Genomic DNA, 20,938 nt, shown 5'->3' with positions numbered 1-20,938 from the left:
CTTGGGCACAAGGTCCTGGCCTGCTGTCCACGTGAACACAGAGAGTTCTGCCAGGGTGGTTTGTCTGGCCCACATGTCCACTGCTCTTTGCAGCAATGCAGGCCGGCCGGCCCACGATGCCCAGTCTTGGTCCTGCAGGCAGGCATCAGAGGAAGGGGGCTGGTGGAGGCCATGGGGCCCAGACACTCCAGCTTTTGGCCTACCTCCCAAGGAAAGTGAGCAGGGCCTCCAAGAAGCAGTTAACTGCACAGGACTCTGGCCATGGTCTGACAGTGTGGGCAGCTCCTGTCTCTTTTTCTGGGAGGCCTTGGGAAGACACCCAAGCCCCCCGATGAGGCTGCACAGGGAAGGGAAGGACCTTCCCTTCCCTGATGTACTGATGATCATGTCTGTAAGCCCTCGTTCCGTATGGGACATGAGCTGATTTCAAAAGCTAAGGCTCTAAGTGAAGTGAAGAAAAGACTGTTGATAAGAGCGTAGGGTCAGTAGTAACTCGTGGGAAAGAAGCCCTGTACAAAAAATTAAGTGCCATGGAGTGGGGGGTCCTTAACCGGGGCAGAGCCGAGAGTCCAAAAGGTTACAAAGCACTGCTCTCTGGACTTTCAGTAGCTTCGGGACACCAGCTTGTTCTGTTATCACATACGTGAAAAAGGTTACATCCCTACTGGTCCATGAGACCCGGACCCACCAAAGAGAGCTCTGGTCTTTTTCTGCAGACGACACAGCGACAGTAACACAATTAACAGAAATCACATTGGTGTTTCAGTGCACCTTCCTTATCCTGTGCCAGGAGAAAAAGAAACATGTTTACAGAGAAGTACATGACCACGGCTTGCTTCTGATGCCTTGACTTTCCCAACTACAGGCTACTGGAAATTGACATTTCCAGCAACAAGCTGTCCCACCTCCCACCAGGATTCCTGCATCTCTCGAAACTTCAAAAACTGACGGCTTCAAAAAACTATTTGGAAAAATTGTTTGAGGAAGAGAGTGGTATGTTTCATCATCAGTAACCTGATATACTTTGTCATTTTCTTCTTGACTGGGATATTTTTTTTACCAATTCGTCCTCTCTTATTTTCTCCTAGCCACGAACTGGATTGGTTTACGGAAGCTACAGGAGCTCGATGTTTCTGACAACAAACTGACAGAACTCCCTGCACTTTTCCTTCATTCTTTCAAATCGCTCAGTTGTCTAAACGTCTCCAGAAATAACCTGAAGGCATTTCCAGATGCCTGGGCTTGCCCTTTGGTTAGTAACTTGCCAGAAACCGTGAAGGGAGCGGTCAGTCCCGCAGAGCTGAGGGTGCACCGTGCTCCTCCCCTCGGTGTGCAGAGTTGCACCGTGTTATAGATGAGCGTGTCTGTCACTCGGCATCTTGCAGCTGAGGGTCTCAGGCGGGTAACTCACCTGAAAGCCAGACCCCCCAGCTTTGGGTTTGAGATTGGCACCATAGCACCTACGAGACTTTCCACAGCTACAGCTTGGAAATGGAATGGCCGGGGTTGAGTTCTGTCCAAAAACGTGAGGCCATTCCCTTAGGACAGCCATAGAATAAGAATGAAGGAGAGAAGGCATAGTCTGCACGCATAGCACTCCCCTTCAAATGGTGGTTTTGTTTCTTGGCAAGTTTGCCTGTTAAAATGGATGGACCAGCATAAAGTATAGTTGTGTTTTCTTGCTGTTATTTTTAACAGCAAATATGGAAATTCTCCATTCCTAAAGTTGACTCATTGGAAAAGACTCTGATGCTGGGAGGGATTGGGGGCAGGAGGAGAAGGGGACGACAGAGGATGAGATGGCTGGATGGCATCACTGACTCGATGGACGTGAGTCTGAGTGAACTCCGGGAGTTGGTGATGGACAGGGAGGCCTGGCGTGCTGCGATTCATGGGGTCGCAAAGAGTCAGACACGACTGAGCGACTGAACTGAACTGAATATTAATATTTCTAGTTTAAATATATATGTGTGTGGGGTGTAGGCTCCTCTTCAGAACACTGTCCTGAATTGTCCCATTATTTTCAAGGACAATGGGCCAGGCATCCTGGGGGAAGGGAAAAGACCACGAGCCACCTTGGTCTCCCCAGGAAAACTTTCCCACCTGTTCCCTGGAGCAAGGACAGGAAAACAGGGCAGGATAGTCTGCATACGTATGTGCTCAGTTGCTTCGGTCGAGTCTGACTCTTTTCGATCCCATGAACTGTAGCCCACCAGGCTCTTCTGTCCATGAAGACTTCCTGGCAAGAATATTGGAGTGGGTTCTTTATCGCTGAGCCACTAGGGATGCCCAGGAATAGTCTGTAGCCTCTTAATTAGCTGAATTGTATTTATTACAGAGGTTTTTGTAATGGTCTTATTTTTAACATTAAATTTGGAAAGTCTTTCTCATAGAAACCCCGGCCTTTAAAAAGCTGATTAATTCTCTTTATTTTCATACTCGTAGAAATGTTGCAAAGCATCCAAAAATGCCCTGGAGTTTCTACCAGACAAAATGGCTGTGTTTTGGAAGAACCACCTGAAGGATGTAGACTTCTCAGAAAACGCACTGAAAGAAGTTCCCCTGGGACTTTTCCAGCTTGATGTAAGTCAAGTAATAGCACCTTATTTCCTTCTCCAGTGCATGAAAGTGAAAAGTGAAAGTGAAGTCACTGAGTCGTGTCCAACTCTCAGTGACCCCATGGACTGCAGCCCACCAGACTCCTCCGTCCATGGGATTTTCCAGGCAAGAGTACTGGAGCGGGGTGCCATTGCCTTCTCCGAAGACATGCATGGTTGTGTGCAAAGATTTAGAGGAAATGTGCAAAATGACAACAGCTCTGGGAGGAAGGGGGATGATGGGTTTTTATTTCCAGAATTTTCTTTAATGTTGACAGTAAGCACAGCCCCTTGGACCTTCTGTGGCTCTGTTCCTTCCCGGCTGGCACATGAGGCTCGGGCGGCACTGCCGTCGTGTCCCTGCTCCCTGCCCGGAAGCGGAAGAACTGGAATTGCTGGGCGTGAAATCAGGAAATGCCCTGTACCAGCGCCCTGGCTGTGTGTCCCAGCAGGGCTATTCCCAGACCTGTCTGTCTTTCCTGCTCTGGTGGGAACCTCTGAAGGAAGAGCATGGGTCCTATTCACCGCTTGGTGCCCAGTGGGAACCTCTGAAAGTGCAGCATGGATCCTATTCACCGCTTGGTGCCCAGTGGGAACCTCTGAAAGCACAGCATGAGGCCTAGTCACCACTTGGTACTTAAAGCCAGGCCAGGGTGGGGAACTCTCCATCACCCCGGAGGAGTCCATGTCAAGCTGGCAGAGGTTCTGTGACCCAGGCAGTCACCCTCGGTGTTGCTGCTGCTACCCGACCCCTGTCCAGGGTGTCACTGGGCCAGCCCAGGGAGCCATCACGCTCTGCCCACCGTTCTTGTGCTGGCACTGTGGCCTCCAGAGCCTCAGACTCTTCTGCTGTTCCTAGGATGGGTCCACAGTAATCGTCGCTTCTAAGAAGCGTCAGTTCATTCCTTTTATTCTGGAATAATCGCCTTGCCATGATCCGAAGGGAAGGGTCTACTAACTGTCCCATTTGCCCTTACTGCTGTGATGTCAGGAGTGTGAAGACTCTGTGAGGGCCCTCACTGTTGGAATCCCTGTGAGAGTGAATTGGTTATAGCCGTTTGGTTTCCCTTCTGTTCCCCTGCCCCTGTGGTATCTGACGTCAGCTTTGCCCTCTCTCCCTCTGCCCCAGGCCCTCATGTTCTTGAAGTTGCAGGGAAACCAGCTGGTGGCACTCCCACCTCAAGAGAAGTGGACCTGCAGGCAGCTCAAAACCCTGGATCTCTCCAGAAATCACTTTGGCAAGTAAGCAGGGGTCTCTGTCCCCGGTGAGCTCTCCAGTGTATGTGTGAGCCCAGTCACAGACCTGTGGGATGGCATCCATGCGGGCTGGCTGAACGACCACGGCAAAGTGCTGTTGACCGGGCGGCTGAAACGATAGGCATGGATCTCCCCCAGTTCTGGAAGCTGGAAGCCTGAGAGGGAGGTGGTGGCAGGGTCAGTTTCTCCCGGGGCCTCTCCTCGGCACGCAGACAGCTGACCTCGTGTCCTGATGTGGTCAGTCTCCCCCGTGCCGTCTGTGTCCTGATCGCCTCTTTTGTAAGGACACCAGGCAGACTGGATCCAGGCCCACGTTCATGACCTCATCTTAACTGGATAACCTGCTTAAAGGCTGTGTCTCCAAATACCTCACATTCTCAGATGCTGGAGGTTAGGACTTCAACATGTGAGCGGGAGGGACACAATTCAGCCCAGCACAATATCCTGCAGTTGCCAATCTTTAAAGACTCCTGGAGACTCTCCCTGCATCGGCCTCAGTTGTCCTTCTGTTCAAATTGCCAGTCACTAGCCAATATGTGTAGACTGAATAAAATGTACCCTCCAAGGTCTCCTCAGGAAGACCAGCTTCCTTAGTTCACTGGCTGAGGGCCACCGCTGCGGCATCTCAGTGGGACTTACCCCTCTAGGAGAGCTCCCCCGGTTAAGAGAAAAGCAGCAGCCCCTGGAGTGGGCCTTCCTGCCAGGCTTGCCCTGCCTGAGACGGAAAAGCTCAGGGGTGGAAACCGCCAGTCACCTTCTCTGCTTGTTTCCCCCCCCCCCCCAAAGACTTGTGAGCACAACTGGTGTAGTTATCAGACAGTGGCTGTCCACGCTTACACATCGGCCGCAGGGGCACCGACGCCCTGCTGGGGGTGTTTTCTCCCTTCTTTCTGCATGCCATTGCATAGTCACAGCCCGAGAAGAAATGTCTTTGCCATGCTTTCCTCAAACCTGGACGTTTCTCCCCTACAGAAACGAAGACATCCTTAAAACAAAGCGCATTTCCTTTTTCACCACCAGAGGCCGCCAGCGTTCGGGGACGGAGGCAGGTGTGTGTGTGGCCGCCGGGAGGTGAGACGGCTCGGGGAGGGGGGGCCCTGCAGGGAGACGGCTCCGGTGGCCTCTTGCCTGCGGTGCCGGTGGAATGCCAGAGACGCCGGTGCTTGATTCGGGCTCCTGACTGTGCCCGTGGCTCGTGTCCCACAGATGGCCAATCTTTGTCCCGAAGCCCCCTTTCCTGTTTGTAGCCCAGTAAGTCCAGCAGCTCCCGTGTGTGGATGGCCTGCCCTGTGAGAACTGCCTTAGATATCTTGCATGCGTCAGTCTCTCTGTAACCACCACAACATGATGTGGGTTATGATTTTCCATATTGCCAATGAGGAAATTGAGCCTCCCGGAGTGTCTTCAATTCAGGCTTCCATAGCAAAGCACCACTGACTGGGTGGCTTAACCAACAGAAATATATTTTCTCTGTTTTGGAGGCTGGAAGTCCAAGGTCAGGGTGCACAGTGAGTTTCTGGTGAAGGCCCTCTTCTGGCCTGCAGACAGCTGCCTTCTTGCTTTGTCCTCCTACGGCAGAGAGAGCCCACTGATGTCTTCTTATAAGGACAGTAACACCATCGTGGGCCCACCCTCGTGAGCTCATCTAAACTTGGTCACCTTCCAAAGACTTCGTCTCCTAATGCCATCACCCTGGGGGTCAGGGCCCCCACTCACGGATGTGAGGGGCCCCATTCAGTCTGAGCACAGGGCTAACTGATGTGGGCAGGGACTGTTGAGCAGGAGAGCCAGGCCAGCACCGTGAGCATCGGCCCTGGGCCTGGGGGCAGCAGTATCCTTCCTCCACATCATGGCTTCCTGTGAGGCACGTGTAGACACACCATGGTCCTGGGTCCTGCAGGCTGTCCTGGCTGCACTGAGACTATAGAGGAGCTCAAGGTCTTCCTCCAGACTCGTCAGGAACAGAACCTTTTCTAGAGGGTTGGGACTGGCCACATGACAAGGCCGGTTCAGCAGAGAACATTTCTAGGAAAAAAGTTCTTTTAGCTCCTCATTTCTGTAAGGTACAGTGAGAGGTGTGGGCTTGTCCCTCTCATTCAATCACCAGCCCTCTTTTTTAATCTGAAAGTCAGGAATTCTAAAGCCATCAACACTCACATATATATCCCTGTGGATACTGTCCAATGGAACCGATATTTAGGTTATTTTAGGTGTAATATAACTTTTTTCTTCAGCTTGATTGATCTATATTGACAACTGCTTTTTAAGTGTAGGTGGTGTCAGGTAGGGAATAAGCAATGCCACAGAGGCCAAGACACATTTACAGGAGGTGAACTAAACAGTCGGCCTATCTGTTGCCCTTTTTTGATGATTATATATGATTGAAAAAAGAATGTATCATAGTGGAACAGAGAAGAGTCCAAAAATAGGAATTTAGTATGACGCAAGTGGCATTTCAATTCAGTGGGAAAAAGAATGTCTTATTGTTTTAATAAATAGTGCTGATATAACTGCTTGTCCAGCTGAAAGGGAAAACACAGCGCTAGGTGCCCACCTGACATGAGTTACAAATATCTCCATGCAGATGTCAGCTTGACGCATAAAAGAAAAAAGAAAATAACATTTAAGAGCATAAATATATAATTTGTGTGTAGGCAGATCTTTAAAAGCGAGGTGGGAAATCCAAGAGTAATTTTTTTAAAAGCAAAATCTTTAGCATTGTAAAAAATGGGAAAACTTTGTTCAATAAAAGGCATCGTAAGCAAAGTCATAATGCAAACAGACCAAGAGGAAATATTTGTAGCAAAAATTGTTGCAACATAAACTGGCTTAAGTCCCTAATATACAAAGACGGCTTACAAATTGACTTTTTTTAAAAGTCAACCCAATAGGCAGAAACTGGGCAATGGATATAAACAGTTCACAGGAAAGGAAGTCCAGATGGCCCAGGAAGAAACAGAAAGGCCTCGAACCTCGCTACTAGGGAAATGCAACTTGGAATTTCATAACTGATCCTTTTCAAAACAAAGAGCCTTAGGACTTTGGAAATTGAGTCCAGACCTGAGGATTTCACTTGGAAGGAAGGAAAAGCAAGCATTTTTTGTCTCATGGAAGCCCAAACAGGCTGACAGGCAGGAGAAGGGCTGCTGGTGGACCTCAGCTGCACTCCCACTGCGGCAGGCCAAGCCCAGGGGGTTGGAGTGGACTAGAATGGTGTCTCTAGTCCAGAAAGGCAGACCATGCTGGCGCCTTAGGAGGTGGGCCAGCACTCCCTGGGGGACCAGCCGCTTTTTCATGAAACCACCAGAGTGCAAGACCAGAGGCACACAGGGCCCAGCGGGGCAGAAACACGCACCGTGCCCTGAAAAGTGGCCCCGCGGTGGCCAGCAGGGGCGTGGCTGCAGTGGGGGAGGACCCACCCCTCCGGAGGCTCCCTGGCAGGGGTGGGAGTGCTGAGCTGTCTGCACGCAACAAGAGCCCTGTGATTTTGTCGATTTTATCTAGAGAGTTAAGGCCCGTGCCTGGGTGAAAGGGAGAGACGCTTTTCCTAGGAGGGTTGTTCTCTCGGGCTGTTGACCTGGCGTAAGGCATCATCTCTACTTGTTTGCAGATGGATAGAAAACTCCAAGTAGATTTATGTACATTCAAGTAGTCACATTGGCGCAGTGGTCTTGTCCAAAAATAATTTGGATGGCCATTTTTACAGTAAAATTCATACCAGCTGAGTCATAAATAACGTATGAATAAGTAATTACAGTTCATAAATACCTCAAGCTGTGCTCTCTGCCCAGCCCGGTTTTCAGGGTTTCCATCCTGGGCCAAGAGGTCTGTGACAGGTGTTGTCTCTGTTTAGAGGACAAGTCCCTTATTCCATCTGTCTGTTTCTTAAAGAGGCTTCTTAAACACCAAGGTGAAACTAAATATGGAAACTACAGAGGCCATGTGTTCAGAACGTGTTCTCTGGGAAGAAAGTGGGTCTTTCTTGAAGTTTTTTTTCCATGCAAATTAGGGCAGGGTGAAGTTGATCATTCTTTTTCATTTAAAAAAAAACAACATTTTTTGAATATTTTTCTTATAGAACAAGGATTAGTACAAAGCTGTCCTTAAGAATCTGTTGCACATTTATTTCTGTAGAGGCCACTGTGTTGAGTCCCATTCATATGTTACTAGCTGGGCAAATTATCTAGGCGTCAATATCAGTATCCTGTTATCGTCTCTCACAGAACATTCTCTGATGCCAGGTTACCCTGTTACCATTGAGACTGCATCTACATGTGTGAAGAAAAGCCAGAGTTAAGGGAGGAGCTGTGATCCAGGGCGGAGGCATCGTTTCAGCCCCACAAAAGAATTCCAGCTTCTCTATCTTGTGTGTCTGGCAGAGACCTGGCTGAGAGGGCTTTGAGGCAGTTGTTTTATCTTGAATTTGAGCTGAAAGGGATCCTCAGGGGGGTGCTCACCTGCCCCCATTCTCCCTGCCTCAGGAGAGAGGAGAAGGCGCTTCAGAGATTCTGTTGCAATCTGACCCTCTGATTCCTATCAGTTTCCAAGCTTTCCCCACATTCTTTCTCAACTCACACACTCTGGTGCGGTAGAAACAGCAAATTTGATGTAATTTTAATAGGAACCTCAAAACCAGCATAATTACTGAAATCACTTAAATGTACTAGAGAGTTGACTTGTTCCTAGGAAGCATAAAAACCAAGTCCACATTATTATTTTTTCAGTTAACTGGCTTTTTTTCAATTGAAGAAGTAATATATGCATTAATATATGGTAAACAGAATTTCTGAACTGCACCCAAGGGTGTGGAGTGGATATTCAGTCTTCCAGTGTTACCAGACCGAACTCGGGTCCACTCACCCATGTCCAGTAAAGACCATGTAGCTACACTGGGTCGTGGTGAAGGCAAGTGCGTTTATTGCAGGTGCTTGTCTAGGCAAGCCGGAGAAGGCAATGGCACCCCACTCCAGTACTCTTGCCTGGGAAATCCCATGGATGGAGGAGCCTGGTGGGCTGCAGTCCATGGGGTCGCTAAGAGTCAGACACGACTGAGCAACTTCACTTTCACTTTTTACTTTCATGCATTGGAGAAGGAAATGGCAACCCACTCCAGTGTTCTTGCCTGGAGAATCCCAGGGACGGGGGAGCCTGGTGGGCTGCTGTCTCTGGGGTCGCATAGAGTCGGACACGACTGAAGCAACTTAGTAGTAGTAGTAGTAGTAGTCTAGGCAAGCAAGCTGTCCAGGCAGCCAGTGCTCACCGGCTTGAACTCCCCAAAGGCTTTCAGGGAAAGGTTTCTAAAGACGGTGAGGGAGGGGGATTGTGGGGGTGGGAGCAGCTCACGGACATTCACCTGACTGATTGGTGGTGAGGCAGTCGGGAGTCAGCGTCAACTTTCTGGTTCTGAGCGGTCTGGGGTCTATGTTCTTGTGGACAGCACGCAGTTAACTGCTTCCACCTGACGGGGGTCTCAGACTCTGCAAAACAGCTCAAAACATTCATGGCTCAGAATATTCTCTATAGCCCTTGAGGAGGAACTAAAGCTCCTTGACTTGTTTAATGGATGAATTATTATTTTGGCCTGCTTGGCTGTTTTCCTTTCTTTCTGTACTTTCTCAGCTTCTCTGATGAAAAGTACTCTTTGGAGCTGGGGAAGCCTAGAAGGCCCCAGTTTTTCTACAGACAAGAGACGAGCAGAGGACGTGTGGTTGGGGAGGGCTGTTCTGGGAAAGCCCCATAGGGTCCTGCTCAGTTAGTTACACCAGTGACCTCCTTCTCCAGAGAGAACTACGGAGCTTCACGCGTCTGTGGTAGCAATTGCATTTGTATCTGACATGCAGTATAACACATAACATGTGTGATGTGTGTATTTGTAGTTTATACGCACATGCTGATAACAACATGTAACACGTATACATATTAATGTGCATGTGTGGTATATGTGTGTGTGCATATAACATGTGTGTGCACATAACTTCATGTAACAGAAGTAAGCGTGTAGGCATGTGTGTTGTGTGCACATACCATCATATAGCATGCATAAGTGTGCACACATGCCTATAACATATCTAAGTGCGTGGGGGGCGACTGTTTCCCATGTCTGCACACGTTTTATGGTGCACAAATTTAGGCTTTCAGATACCTGCTTCCACACCTTGCTTGTTTGATTTACCAGTATCTCTTGTGTATCTCTTCATACCCATACCTGTAGACCCACCCTGTGCGTTGTAATAATTGCACAGAATCCCATTATTCGTTTAACCGACTCCTTGTGGGTGGATACACAAGCTGTCTTCTACCTCTGTCACTGCAAACTGTGCCGCTGAGCGTCCTTGTTCTCACGTCTTTGCCACACATGCTGGGATGTCCGTAGGACCGTTTCCTAGAATTGGAATCCCTGGGTGGGTGAGATGAGCTCCTCATTCTGATAGATTTGTCAAAATGCCCTCTCGAGGTTGTACCAGTGTGTGCAGCCACCTGGCCTCCATGCTGTCATGACCCAGAATCACCCTCCAATGTGCAGTCTGCTTCGCCATTTCTTCGCAGTGTGCGTACTCGAATTTCCCGCCTTCCTGAGTGAGTCTTTGGAAGTCCTTTGTCTGAACGACAACCACCTGGATGCAGTCCCGCCCTCAGTTTGCCTGCTGAAGAGCTTATCAGAGCTCTACTTGGGGAAGTAAGTACACAGCCAGCGCTGCTGCACCGGCCCTCAGCCCAGGAGGCAGAATGTCCTTGTGTGAACCATCCAAGGACACGGGAGCCAGGGAGACATTATCTACATGCCAAGGAGCAGCAGTTAGATTTTCAGAGCCAGACTTAGTCAAAGAGGTAGGGGAGGGGGAGGTAGGGGTAGCTATGCAAGGATGTTTTCCTTGCTATTTCACTCATTTATAATGAAAGAGTGGCTCAGTCATCCATCCTTTCATTCACTGAGTATCTACTGACAAATAGTGCCAAAGGATTCAGACAGTGCAAAATAATTCAGGCCACATTGCCTTGTCTAGAAGAGGTAGTAATCATCTTTATGATAGTGTAATTCATCGAAGAGATGGGGAAGTTGGGGGAGGGGACCTTGTTCTAAGCCACGGGGATTCGCAGAAGACAGCTGCCATTGTGCCGCCGGCTTCCCAGGGAAAAAGGCTTTGGAAAACCATGCGTGTTCAGTTGCACAGTCTGATTCTCTGCGGCTCCATGGACTGTAGCCTGCCAGGTTCCTCTGTCCATGGAGTTTTCTAGGCAAGAATACTGGAGTGGCTTGCCTTTTCCTGCTCCAGGGGATCTTCCCAAGCCAGGAATTGAACCTGCGTTTCTTGCATCTCCTGCATTGGCAGGCAGGTTCTTTACCACTAGGGCCACTTGGAAAGGCTTTGGAATTAGTATTTAAATGAAACACTTGAAATCAGGGCCCAAGATATTTGGTTTGGGGTACAGATTGTCAGTGGCCTCCACAGGCCCTGGAGGCCGACAGGCTGCTGTGTGTGTATGTTCTCCCGCGGGGTCTGTGTGTGTTCTCCCGTGGGATGTGTGTGTTCTCCCACGGTGTGTGTGTCTGTGTTCTCCCGCGGTGTGTGTGTGTTCTCCCACGGGGCGTGTGTGTGTTCTCCCGTGATGTGTGTGTGTGTGTTCTCCCTTGGGGGGTGTGTGTGTGTGTTCTCCCATGGTGTGTGTGTTCTCCCACGGTGTGTGTGTGTGTTCTCCCGTGGGGTGTGTGTGTGTGTGTTCTCCCACGGTGTGTGTGTGTGTTCTCCCATGGTGTGTGTGTTCTCCCACGGTGTGTGTGTGTGTTCTCCCGTGGGGTGTGTGTGTGTGTGTTCTCCCACGGTGTGTGTGTATGTCCTCCCGTGATGTGTGTGTGTGTGTTCTCCCACGGTGTGTGTGTGTGTTCTCCCGCAGGGTGTGTGTGTTCTCCCGCGGTGTGTGTGTGTTCTCCCACGGTGTGTGTGTGTGTTCTCCCGTGGGATGTGTGTGTTCTCCCACGGTGTGTGTGTCTGTGTTCTCCCGCGGGATGTGTGTGTTCTCCCACGGGGCGTGTGTGTGTTCTCCTGCGGGGTGTGTGTGTGTTCTCCCACGGGGCGTGTGTGTGTTCTCCTGCGGGGTGTGTGTGTGTTCTCCCACGGTGTGTGTGTGTGTCCTCCCGTGATGTGTGTGTGTGTGTTCTCCCACGGGGTGTGTGTGTGTGTGTTCTCCTGTGGTGTGTGTATATTCTCCTGCGGTGTGTGTGTGTTCTCCCGCAATGTGTGTGTGTGTTCTCCCATTATGTGTGTGTGTGTGTTCTCCTGTGGTGTATGTATATTCTCCTGCGGTGTGTGTGTGTTCTCCCGTGATGTGTGTGTGTGTTCTCCCGCGATGTGTGTGTGTGTGTGTGTTCTCCTGCGGTGTGTGTGTGTTCTCCCGTTATGTGTGTGTGTGTTCTCCGGTGATGTGTGTGTGTGTGTTCTCCCGCGATGTGTGTGTGTGTTCTCCCGTTATGTGTGTGTGTGTGTTCTCCTGTGGTGTGTGTATATTCTCCTGCGGTGTGTGTGTGTTCTCCCGTTATGTGTGTGTATATTCTCCCGTTACGTGTGTGTGTGTGTTCTCCCGCGATGTGTGTGTGTGTGTTCTCCTGTGGGGTGTATGAGTGTTTTCCCATGGTGTGTGTATGCCCTCAGCAATCCTAGCCTCCGAGAGCTCCCTCCTGAGCTGGGGCAGCTGGGCAACCTCTGGCAGTTGGACATTGAAGACCTGAATATCAGCAACGTGCCTGCAGAGATCAGAAAAGAAGGTAGGGCTTCCTCGGCATTGCAAGCCCCCCTCCCAGGGAAAGATGCTCAAGTCTAGTTGCTAAGGACCTGGAGTAGACACTCCTGGGGACCCATGGAGCCTCCCTGCAGCTCCCGCGTTTGGGAAGGTGCTGCCAAGTTCTCTGGAACTAGGATGCTGTCCTTAGAGCCCTGACTTTTAGATTTCACTTTTGGGGTGAATTGTATCACAGCTTCTCTCCATAGACCCAAAAGTCTTCTCAGTTAACCCCATTAGAATACACAGAAGGTGTTCCTTCAGACAGAACGTTGTTTCTCAAGAACTGTCAGTGTGTTCCCTGCTCTGTGTCAGCAGCAGCATCTCCTCTGCCCTGCTGTGGTTTTGCACAGGCCCCAAAGCGATGCTGTCTTACCTGCGTGCTCAGCTGCGGAAAGCAGAGAAGTGCAAGCAGTTGAAGATGATCATCGTGGGTCCGCCGCGTCAGGGCAAGTCCACCCTCCTGGAGATCTTACAGACGGGGAGGGCCCCCCAGGTGGTACACAGCGAGGCCACCATCAGGACCACCAAGTGGGAGCTGCAGAGGCCGGCTGGCTCGAGAGCCAAGGTCAAGGATGATCGGCGTGCAGAGTCCCTGTGGGAGGGAGGGCGTGCCCAGGGCCCCTGCTTCCTCTTCTCCAGAGAGCCCAGGACTTTCTCTGCCCAGTGTCTGAGTCCCAGGATATTTGCAAGAGTCATCATGTACTGTTTCAAACCAGCTCCAAGGACAGAGTGAATCATTTCTTAAATGTCCTTGTATTTTCTCTCTTATAGCTGAGCTGAGGTTCCAGGCCAGGGGTTCCAGGCCTGGCTGACAGTTAGACTTTTTGATGAGCTTTTAAAGACCACAGTGCCCAGGTCTCATCAGCTTTAACCCCAAGGACTGTGATTCAGATGGCCTGGGCCAGGGCCCTTCCCCATGGCGGAGAATGAACTACTCCTATAGGAGTGAGACACAGCAGTACCTACCCCTAGCAGGAAAGCTGAGAAGGCAGCCCCAGAATGAAGGCCCTGTCCTCACTGACACCCACATTCACCCCAAGTTCTGAAAAGTCCAGTTTCTAAGCCCTATTTTAAATGAGTCCTTCAATGAACCTGTTAATCATCCTGTTTTCCATTCAGTATGAGACAGATAAAAGCGAGAATTCTCTTACACTTGAATCAGAGAAGGGAGCCTGTTTTCTCCCAGCCCAAGGGATGGGCATGTGTCAGTGATGCCTCCCTTACCTGTTGCTGTGTTTGTGGTATACACGTGGCCACACAGGGACACAGGTGCAAGGAGGTTATTTGTGGAAAACTCAGCAGCCTTGAGGCCAGAAGCTGCATGATGTTCCCCATGGCCTGGAAACCAATTTTGTTGCAGAGTCTTTCATACAAAATCACTTTGCAAGTCAAGGAAACCCAATTTGAGTCACTAGGCATTTAAGCTGAATGTCTATTTTGTTATAACTTAAAAAATCTCTTTCATTGGAAGATAATTGCTCTACAGTGTTTTGGTTTCTGCCATACAACGTGAATCAGTCATAACTGTGTGTGTGTGTATATATATATTTATATATATCCCCTCCCACTTGAGCCTCCCTCCACCACCCATCTAGGTCACATAGAATACTAGGTTGGGCTCCTTGTGTTATGGAAAGTCCTCAAAAATCTAGCAATAAAACTACCATGAAAAGTGAAAGTGAAGGTCGCTAAGTCGTGTCCAACTCTTTGCGACCCTATGGACTATACAGTCCATGGAATTCTCCAGGCCAGAATACTTTCCCTTCTCTAGGGGATCTTCCCAACCCAGGGATCGAACCCAGGTCTTCCACACTGCAGGCAGATTCTTCCGCATTGCAGGCTGAGCCATGAGGGAAGCCCATGCCAGCAATCCCACTACTGGGCATATACCCTGAGAAAACCACAATTCAAAAAGATACATATACCGCAAAGCTCACTGCAGCACTGTTTACAATAGCCAGTAAAGCAACTTAGATGTCCATCAACAGATGAGTGGGTGAAGAGCTTGTGCCACGTATACAGGATGGAATCTTACTCGGCCGTGACAGGAATTAATTTGAGTTGGTTGTAGTGAGGTGGGTGAATGTAGATACGGCCTTGGAAACTAGTTCTCTAGAGTGGAGATCTGCCCACTAGGACCAGAACAGTCGAATGATTAACTCCAGCACTGCCCCCTTCCCCAGAAAACCCCAGAGGTGAACCTAGGTAACGCATGTCCAGAGGTTTTTGAAAGTAACCAGAATCTCTGGATTCTCTCCTACCTTTTAAGCTGTTCTTCCAGCTGTTTTTTCCAGCTGTTCTTCAGCAAATAGCTGTCTGAGGTTTGAGGAGTGACCCCCGCCCCTTCCTTTCTGCCATGATTCATGTTTCTGCCTACCCTTTTCAGGGAAGGACAGCCACCTGATCTTGTGAACGCTCAGCTCTGTAACTCTCTGTGTGGCCGGGCCTTCAGCCAGCTTAGAACAGCTGTCCATTTTCATCTTTTTTACCGAAAAAGCTGGTCAGCACACTGTTTTGGAGGCCAAGCTGCATCATGGTGGGAATGATTCTTTGCCACCAAGAAGCGCAGCTCTGGCCAGACTCTGACCTCATAGCGCGATAGAGAAACCGCCGTTCACACAGCCTTCCCCGGAAGCCCCGCAGCGGACCTGTTAGCGTGCTCAGGGCCCTCTGCCGCCACCCTCGGGGGCGCAGTCCGGCGGCCCGTCTGCGTGGCCTTGCCCACGTTCAAACGGAGCGTCAGTCTTGCTGTGAGCGCTGCCGTCAGCCTCAGGCTCCTCTGACAGGCGTCCCCTCACCTGAAACAGGCACAGACAGCACCCTCCTGCGCTCCACAGACAGCCCCGCCCGAGGGAGCCAGCCGTCCAGCGCCCACCGCTCGGGGCTGCTGGACCCCCTTCTGTCCCTCAGACGGCTGATCCTTGAGATGCACAGCAGAGCGGGCGGTGCTTTTCCACAGCTGCGCCTTTCCCAGACCCCCGTGTGCGGCGTGCTGCGGGATCAGCTCTCTCAGTGGCACTGGCTAACGCCCTGGTTGCTAAAGTGTCTCCCTGTCGCTGCCCTGTTGCTCAAGTAGGTTGAGTCTGTGGAGTTCACCGTCTGGGACATCGGCGGCCCCGCCAGCATGGCCACGGTCAACCAGTGCTTCTTCACGGACAAGGCCCTGTACGTGGTGGTCTGGAACCTGGCTCTGGGGGAGGAGGCCGTGGCCAGCCTTCAGTTCTGGCTGCTCAACATCGAGGTGAGGGGCCCGCGCCCTCCAGCCTTCAGTCCTCAGGACGTCTCAGGGGTGGGGTGGGGGCCCAGAAGATGGGTAGGGAGACCCTGGGTGTGCTTGGCTGCAGTGTCACGGAGGCCCCAGGACCAGAGGTCGCCGTGAAACGCAGCCTTCTGTCCCTCCTCCGCTACACGGTTGGCGGTGCCCTTGTCCTTTGCTGCTTCCTTTGGTGTAAGAGCCCGCATCTTGGACCCAGGAGGGGAACAGGGCTCTCCTGCAGTGGAAAGGCGCTGTGGGCCAGCAGGTGGGGTGCAGTCAGAAGGAATCAGAGGTAGAAACCCCAGGGAGGAGTCGAGGGCCCTCACACACCCCCGGCGTGCGGCAGGCCCTCGAGGTTTACAGAGAGGAGTTCCGGGGGGCCAGCTGAGGGTCGTGGGCGTCCAGGGTTGACACACCCGCCGCCCAGGGGACTGTTCCCGTCCTCAGCCCAGACTCTGTCTTGCAGGCCAAGGCCCCAAACGCCGTGGTGCTGGTGGTGGGAACACACCTGGACTTAATTGAAACCAAATTCCGCGTGGAGAGGATCGCCACCCTGCGCGCCTACGTGCTGGCCCTCTGCCGCTCGCCCTCTGGGTCCAGGGCCACCGGCTTCCCGGACATCACGTGTAAACACCTGCAGTGAGTGTCCTACGGCATCCCGTGCACCCAGCCTCTCGGGGCTGTGGCTGCCCGCCCCTTGCTGTCTGTCTCTCCAGAGACAGCTGCTCTGCCCGCAGGGGGCTCCTGAGGGGGGTCTTTGCTCCTCTGGAGCCCTGTCCGGGGTGAAGTGTGGCAGCTGCAGCCTGAGGAAGGTGAGGTGCTGCCCAAGGGCCTGCAGGGCAGGGCCTGGAGATGCTGTCTGAGCCGCCCGCCTGGGTCTGCCTGCTGCCAGGCTCGGCACTGTACGTGTGGTCCCAGTGGCACCAGCAGACAGGAGCTCACACGCCACCCAGCACACTGTTGGTCGCTGGGCAAGAACAGCCCCCAGGCGTGGCCCTGGGCCGCCTGCTGGGTCCGAGTGGTCTCAAGGGCTGGGATGGGCGAGGGTGCCGCGGGGGGCGGGGGGCGGGGGGGTGACAGGGCCCACTGGAAAGACTGACTGAGGCACCACACCGTGGTCCCCCAGCACCGCGCCCTGCACCGCGTCAGGCCTCAGTAAGTCTCCGTGCCTGTCTGTCATGAGCTTTCTCAACTTGCCAGTATTTAGGATGGAACCTTTGGGAAAACAGAGACCCTGAAGTGCTGGTCAGAGCCAGGGGTGTGGTGAGTGCGCACGCTTCATTTTTGTACCCACAGCGAACTCTCCTGTAAGAGCCTGGAAGGTCAGGAAGGGCTGCGGCAGCTCATTTTCCAGGTCACATGCAACATGAAGGACGTGGGCAGCACCATCGGCTGTCAGCGACTTGCAGGGAGGCTGGTGAGTACTTGTCATCCCCTGGAAGCAGGGAGGCTGGTGGGTTCCCCTTATCCCCAGGAAGTGCGGAGGCTGGTGGGTACCCCCCATCCCCTGGAAGTGGGGAGGCTGGTGGGTACCCCCCATCCCCTGGAAGTGGGGAGGCTGGTGGGTACCCCTCAACCCCTGGAAGCAGGGAGGCTGGTGGGTACCCCTCATACCCTGGAAGCAGGGAGGCTGGTGGGTACCCCTCATACCCTGGAAGCAGGAGGCTGGTGGGTACCCCTCACCCCCTGGAAGCCAGAAGGGCCCGCTCTCCGCCTGTTGGGGTCCTCACCTCCCTCTCCCCGCTGCCCTGAGGCACATTGCTGTGCATGCTGTGGGTTGGGCCCTGAGGCCCCTGTGTGAGTGGTTTCTAGGGGAAGGGGGGGGGCGGGCCGTGGCAGAGACAGCCCGCCTGCCCGGTGCTCAGGAAGCTGGAGGGAGGCCCTGAGCCTGAGGGCCCAGGCTTGCCCTCCCGCCCCAGATCCCCAGGAGCTACTTGAGCCTCCAGGAGGCCGTGCTGGCGGAGCAGCAGCGCCGCAGCCTGAGTGACGACGTGCAGTACCTGACGGACCGGCAGCTGGAGCAGCTGGTGGACCAGATGCCCGGCAGCGATATCCGAGACTACGAGGATCTGCAGTCCGGTGGGCAGGCAGTGAGGGCGGGCGGGGCAGGCGGGTCTCCAGGGCTCAGCTGAGTGCCAGCAGGCACAGCCATGGGCGCGGTCCTGGGGAGGGGCACCCAGACTTTTCACTGCTCTGTGCACAGCTACAAATAATGGCAAAGACTTCAGCTATCGATTTGGGGTGGCAAATCCATTTTAACGCGTAAGCAGATTTGCACAGATGGAATGCATGAATTATGGTTAGTACGTTGGTTTCTTGAGAACCTGTGAGGAGGCAGCTGACTGCTGCAAAGGGCCCCCTGTGTTGGGAGCTTCCTAAGAAGAATCTGTGGCCTGGCGCCCCTAGGAGGAGGTCACCCAGAGCCCCTTCTGCCCTTTGTTTGACGCTGCCCCCTCCTCCCCTCCCCGGGCAGCCATCAGCTTCCTCATCGAAACGGGCTCCCTGCTGCACTTCCCGGACACCAGCCACGGCCTGAGGAACCTCTACTTCCTCGACCCCATCTGGCTGTCCGAGTGTCTGCAGAGGATCTTCAACATCAAGGGCTCTCGGTCGGTGGCCAAGAACGGGGTGATCAGGGCCGAGGACCTTCGGCTGCTGCTGGTTGGCACGGGCTTCACCAAGCAGACAGAAGAGCAGTACTTCCAGTTCCTGGCCAAATTTGAGATCGCCCTGCCCGTGGCCAATGACAGGTGAGGCGACGGACTGGGCCGAGCCGGCTGCTCCCCGCAGGAGGGAACTGGGGCCAGGGCCCCTGGTGGCCCGACAAGGTTTCCAAGGTTGGGCCCTCACAGCGGCTGCCTGCCTGGGCTGGGGCAGGGTGGTTGGGCTCAGCTGGTCCCAGCTGGCTGCTCCTCCCTGTGCCTTGGGTGTCTCTGTTCAGGGGGTTCAAAGAAACCCATTTATTGGAAAGGCGTAGGAAAACACGTAAGCATGGCAATGGCCTTAAAAGTAGCTTTGGGGAGTTCATGCTTTGAGCGGTTGATTGGTTATTTGATGAGTAAAAATGGAGTAGGTACAAAAGTGTGCATGCTAACTATCCAGCCCAGTTTCAAAATGCAGGGAGGGCAGGGACTCGAGGGGCATGTGGGCTCAGTCTAACGGCGCTCTGGCTTGGTTCTCAGGGCCTCCTTTCTCTACTTCAGTCTCAGCTGTTTCCTGGGTCTGATGCTGATGTTGGCCATGAGGCAGTGGCCAGGATGCCAAATCCCCAGACCCTTTGGATGCCTGTCATAGAACACAGCACCACCCGGCCCCTCAACCCCAGAGCTCTGGGGGAACACCCTCGGGACCCTCCGGGGGCTGGCCTGGCCACTCTATGGCCAGCCAAACAATTCCATCAGCACAGTCTGGGTCTCTTGGGAGCCAGCTCTGGGCCATCGCTTCCTGAGCTCCCACCCATATATCCACTTGGCCTAATGACTGTGGGAGGGGCCTCAGTCCTTCCTGCTTCAGCCCCATGGGGACCAAGAGTGAGTCCTAAAAAGAGAAACCCCAAAGGGGAATTCAGAATCCACATGACCCCTCCCATCCTGGCCCAGGTGTGTCCTTGACTTTGGCCCCTGGTAAAGCAGCCTGTGAGTTTACAGCATTGCCGGAATTTGACAGTTTTCTGATTATTCTATCAGCAGGTTAGAGGAATGCGGAAATACTCTCACTCTGTAAAAGCAACTGCCTCTTTTTTTCCTCATATGTAAAATAGAAATAATACTATCACCTACTAGTATTATAGTCAATGTGAGGATTAAATCAGAGGGTACATGTGAACTATGAAACGTATCTCCTGCACCTTTGAGCTTCAGGGACATCCAGGATTATCAGTGCTGTTATTGTTACTATCTTTGCGTTAAGTACTCATAGTCAGTGGTGTCTAGTTCCATCTAAAGTCAGGAGTGTCTGAGCACTATACCTACCTCTAAGTGTAGATATAATGGGTCCCTTGTACCCCAGAGACAAGGAGTTTCAGCTCTTTGTACCATAAGCTTTTATATGATCAACAAAAACAAAGGCATTTGCTGCTCCTTTTAGAGCGTGGCTTTCAACCTGCAGTCCCTGGGAAAACCTTCAGGGCCTTTCTAAACCTCTCTCTACACTTTCGAGTGTTTGTACTTCTTCCAGGCGGGGATGCACTGGCTCTCAGCACTCGGGGAAGTCTCTGGCCCAACTGCTAAGACAGCCTCAGGGATGTATCATGGACTGGCTCCACCGTAGTGCAAACCCCGTGCAGTGCCCAGGTCTTCATGGCTTTCTAGTCGGCAGGCACGTGAAGAACTCCCCTCTTAGTTCCCCAAGCCCACACCTTTGGCAGCCCTGCCCTGTTAGTGGTCGCTCTCAAGCCAGTGCCGGTGGTTTCGCCCAGGGCTCTGCTCACATTGAGAGGGGCTTCCTTTGCCCATCAGTTTAAACCTCTTCACTTGCCATCTGGCTTTTAAGTCATCCGTACCTTCAAAAATATTGAACACCTGCTGTGTGTGCCATGTGCTGGGGCACCTGGGTACAGAGTGTGCCCCCTCCCTCAGGGCACGCCGGCCACATGGAAAGAATTGGGAAGTCCCAGGGCACAGCCACGGAGGGGGTCCCATGTGCCCAAGCTGAGCATGGCATAGGCAGAAGAAGCAGGCTAGATCTCACTGGGCACTGACAAGGGCCTCCTGTTTGAGGTCAGAGAGATAAAGGACTTCTCAGAACTAAAAGGCATGTGCCAGAGAATTCCTGGCTGTGGAGAGAGGCACTCCAGCTGGGCTCATTGGCAAGGTCCTTTGGGCCAAGACCTATAATGGCTGAAAAGGACCGAAATGCCACCATCTGTCCCCTTGGACCTCACCTACACAGCCACTGTCCGTTCTTCTCTAACCCTGCAAGGCTGGCATCCCCACTCTTCTGCCATCAAGGAAGCAGAACGGCAATGAGATTGGGCCGTGTGCTGAAGACACCCTGGGTACTCCACCCCCAGGCTGTCTTTGAATTTTCCTTCCATAGTGTTTTCAGGGGT

General features: G+C 52.5%; 1 protein-coding gene across 3 annotated transcripts in view; it reads left to right on the top strand.

Moving 5' to 3' along the window:
* The window catches only part of LRRK1 (leucine rich repeat kinase 1), a 142,934-nt gene that overhangs the window by 92,981 nt on the left and 29,015 nt on the right, over positions 1 to 20,938 (top strand). For all 3 annotated transcript variants that reach the window (XM_069559118.1, XM_069559116.1, XM_069559117.1), the window contains 13 exons: positions 866 to 993; positions 1,089 to 1,252; positions 2,446 to 2,583; positions 3,727 to 3,839; positions 4,827 to 4,903; positions 10,401 to 10,530; positions 12,503 to 12,615; positions 12,983 to 13,197; positions 15,709 to 15,873; positions 16,355 to 16,527; positions 17,185 to 17,305; positions 17,808 to 17,967; positions 18,362 to 18,638. In XM_069559118.1, coding sequence (XP_069415219.1) covers positions 866 to 993; positions 1,089 to 1,252; positions 2,446 to 2,583; positions 3,727 to 3,839; positions 4,827 to 4,903; positions 10,401 to 10,530; positions 12,503 to 12,615; positions 12,983 to 13,197; positions 15,709 to 15,873; positions 16,355 to 16,527; positions 17,185 to 17,305; positions 17,808 to 17,967; positions 18,362 to 18,638 — 1,974 coding nt within the window. The remainder of the gene's footprint in view (positions 1 to 865; positions 994 to 1,088; positions 1,253 to 2,445; positions 2,584 to 3,726; positions 3,840 to 4,826; positions 4,904 to 10,400; positions 10,531 to 12,502; positions 12,616 to 12,982; positions 13,198 to 15,708; positions 15,874 to 16,354; positions 16,528 to 17,184; positions 17,306 to 17,807; positions 17,968 to 18,361; positions 18,639 to 20,938) is intronic.

Source organism: Ovis canadensis, chromosome 18 (assembly GCF_042477335.2).
Source record: "Ovis canadensis isolate MfBH-ARS-UI-01 breed Bighorn chromosome 18, ARS-UI_OviCan_v2, whole genome shotgun sequence".
Lineage (NCBI taxonomy): Eukaryota > Metazoa > Chordata > Mammalia > Artiodactyla > Bovidae > Ovis > Ovis canadensis.
Note: the sequence above shows the minus strand (reverse complement) of the source record. Positions and strands in the feature narration are given on the sequence as shown.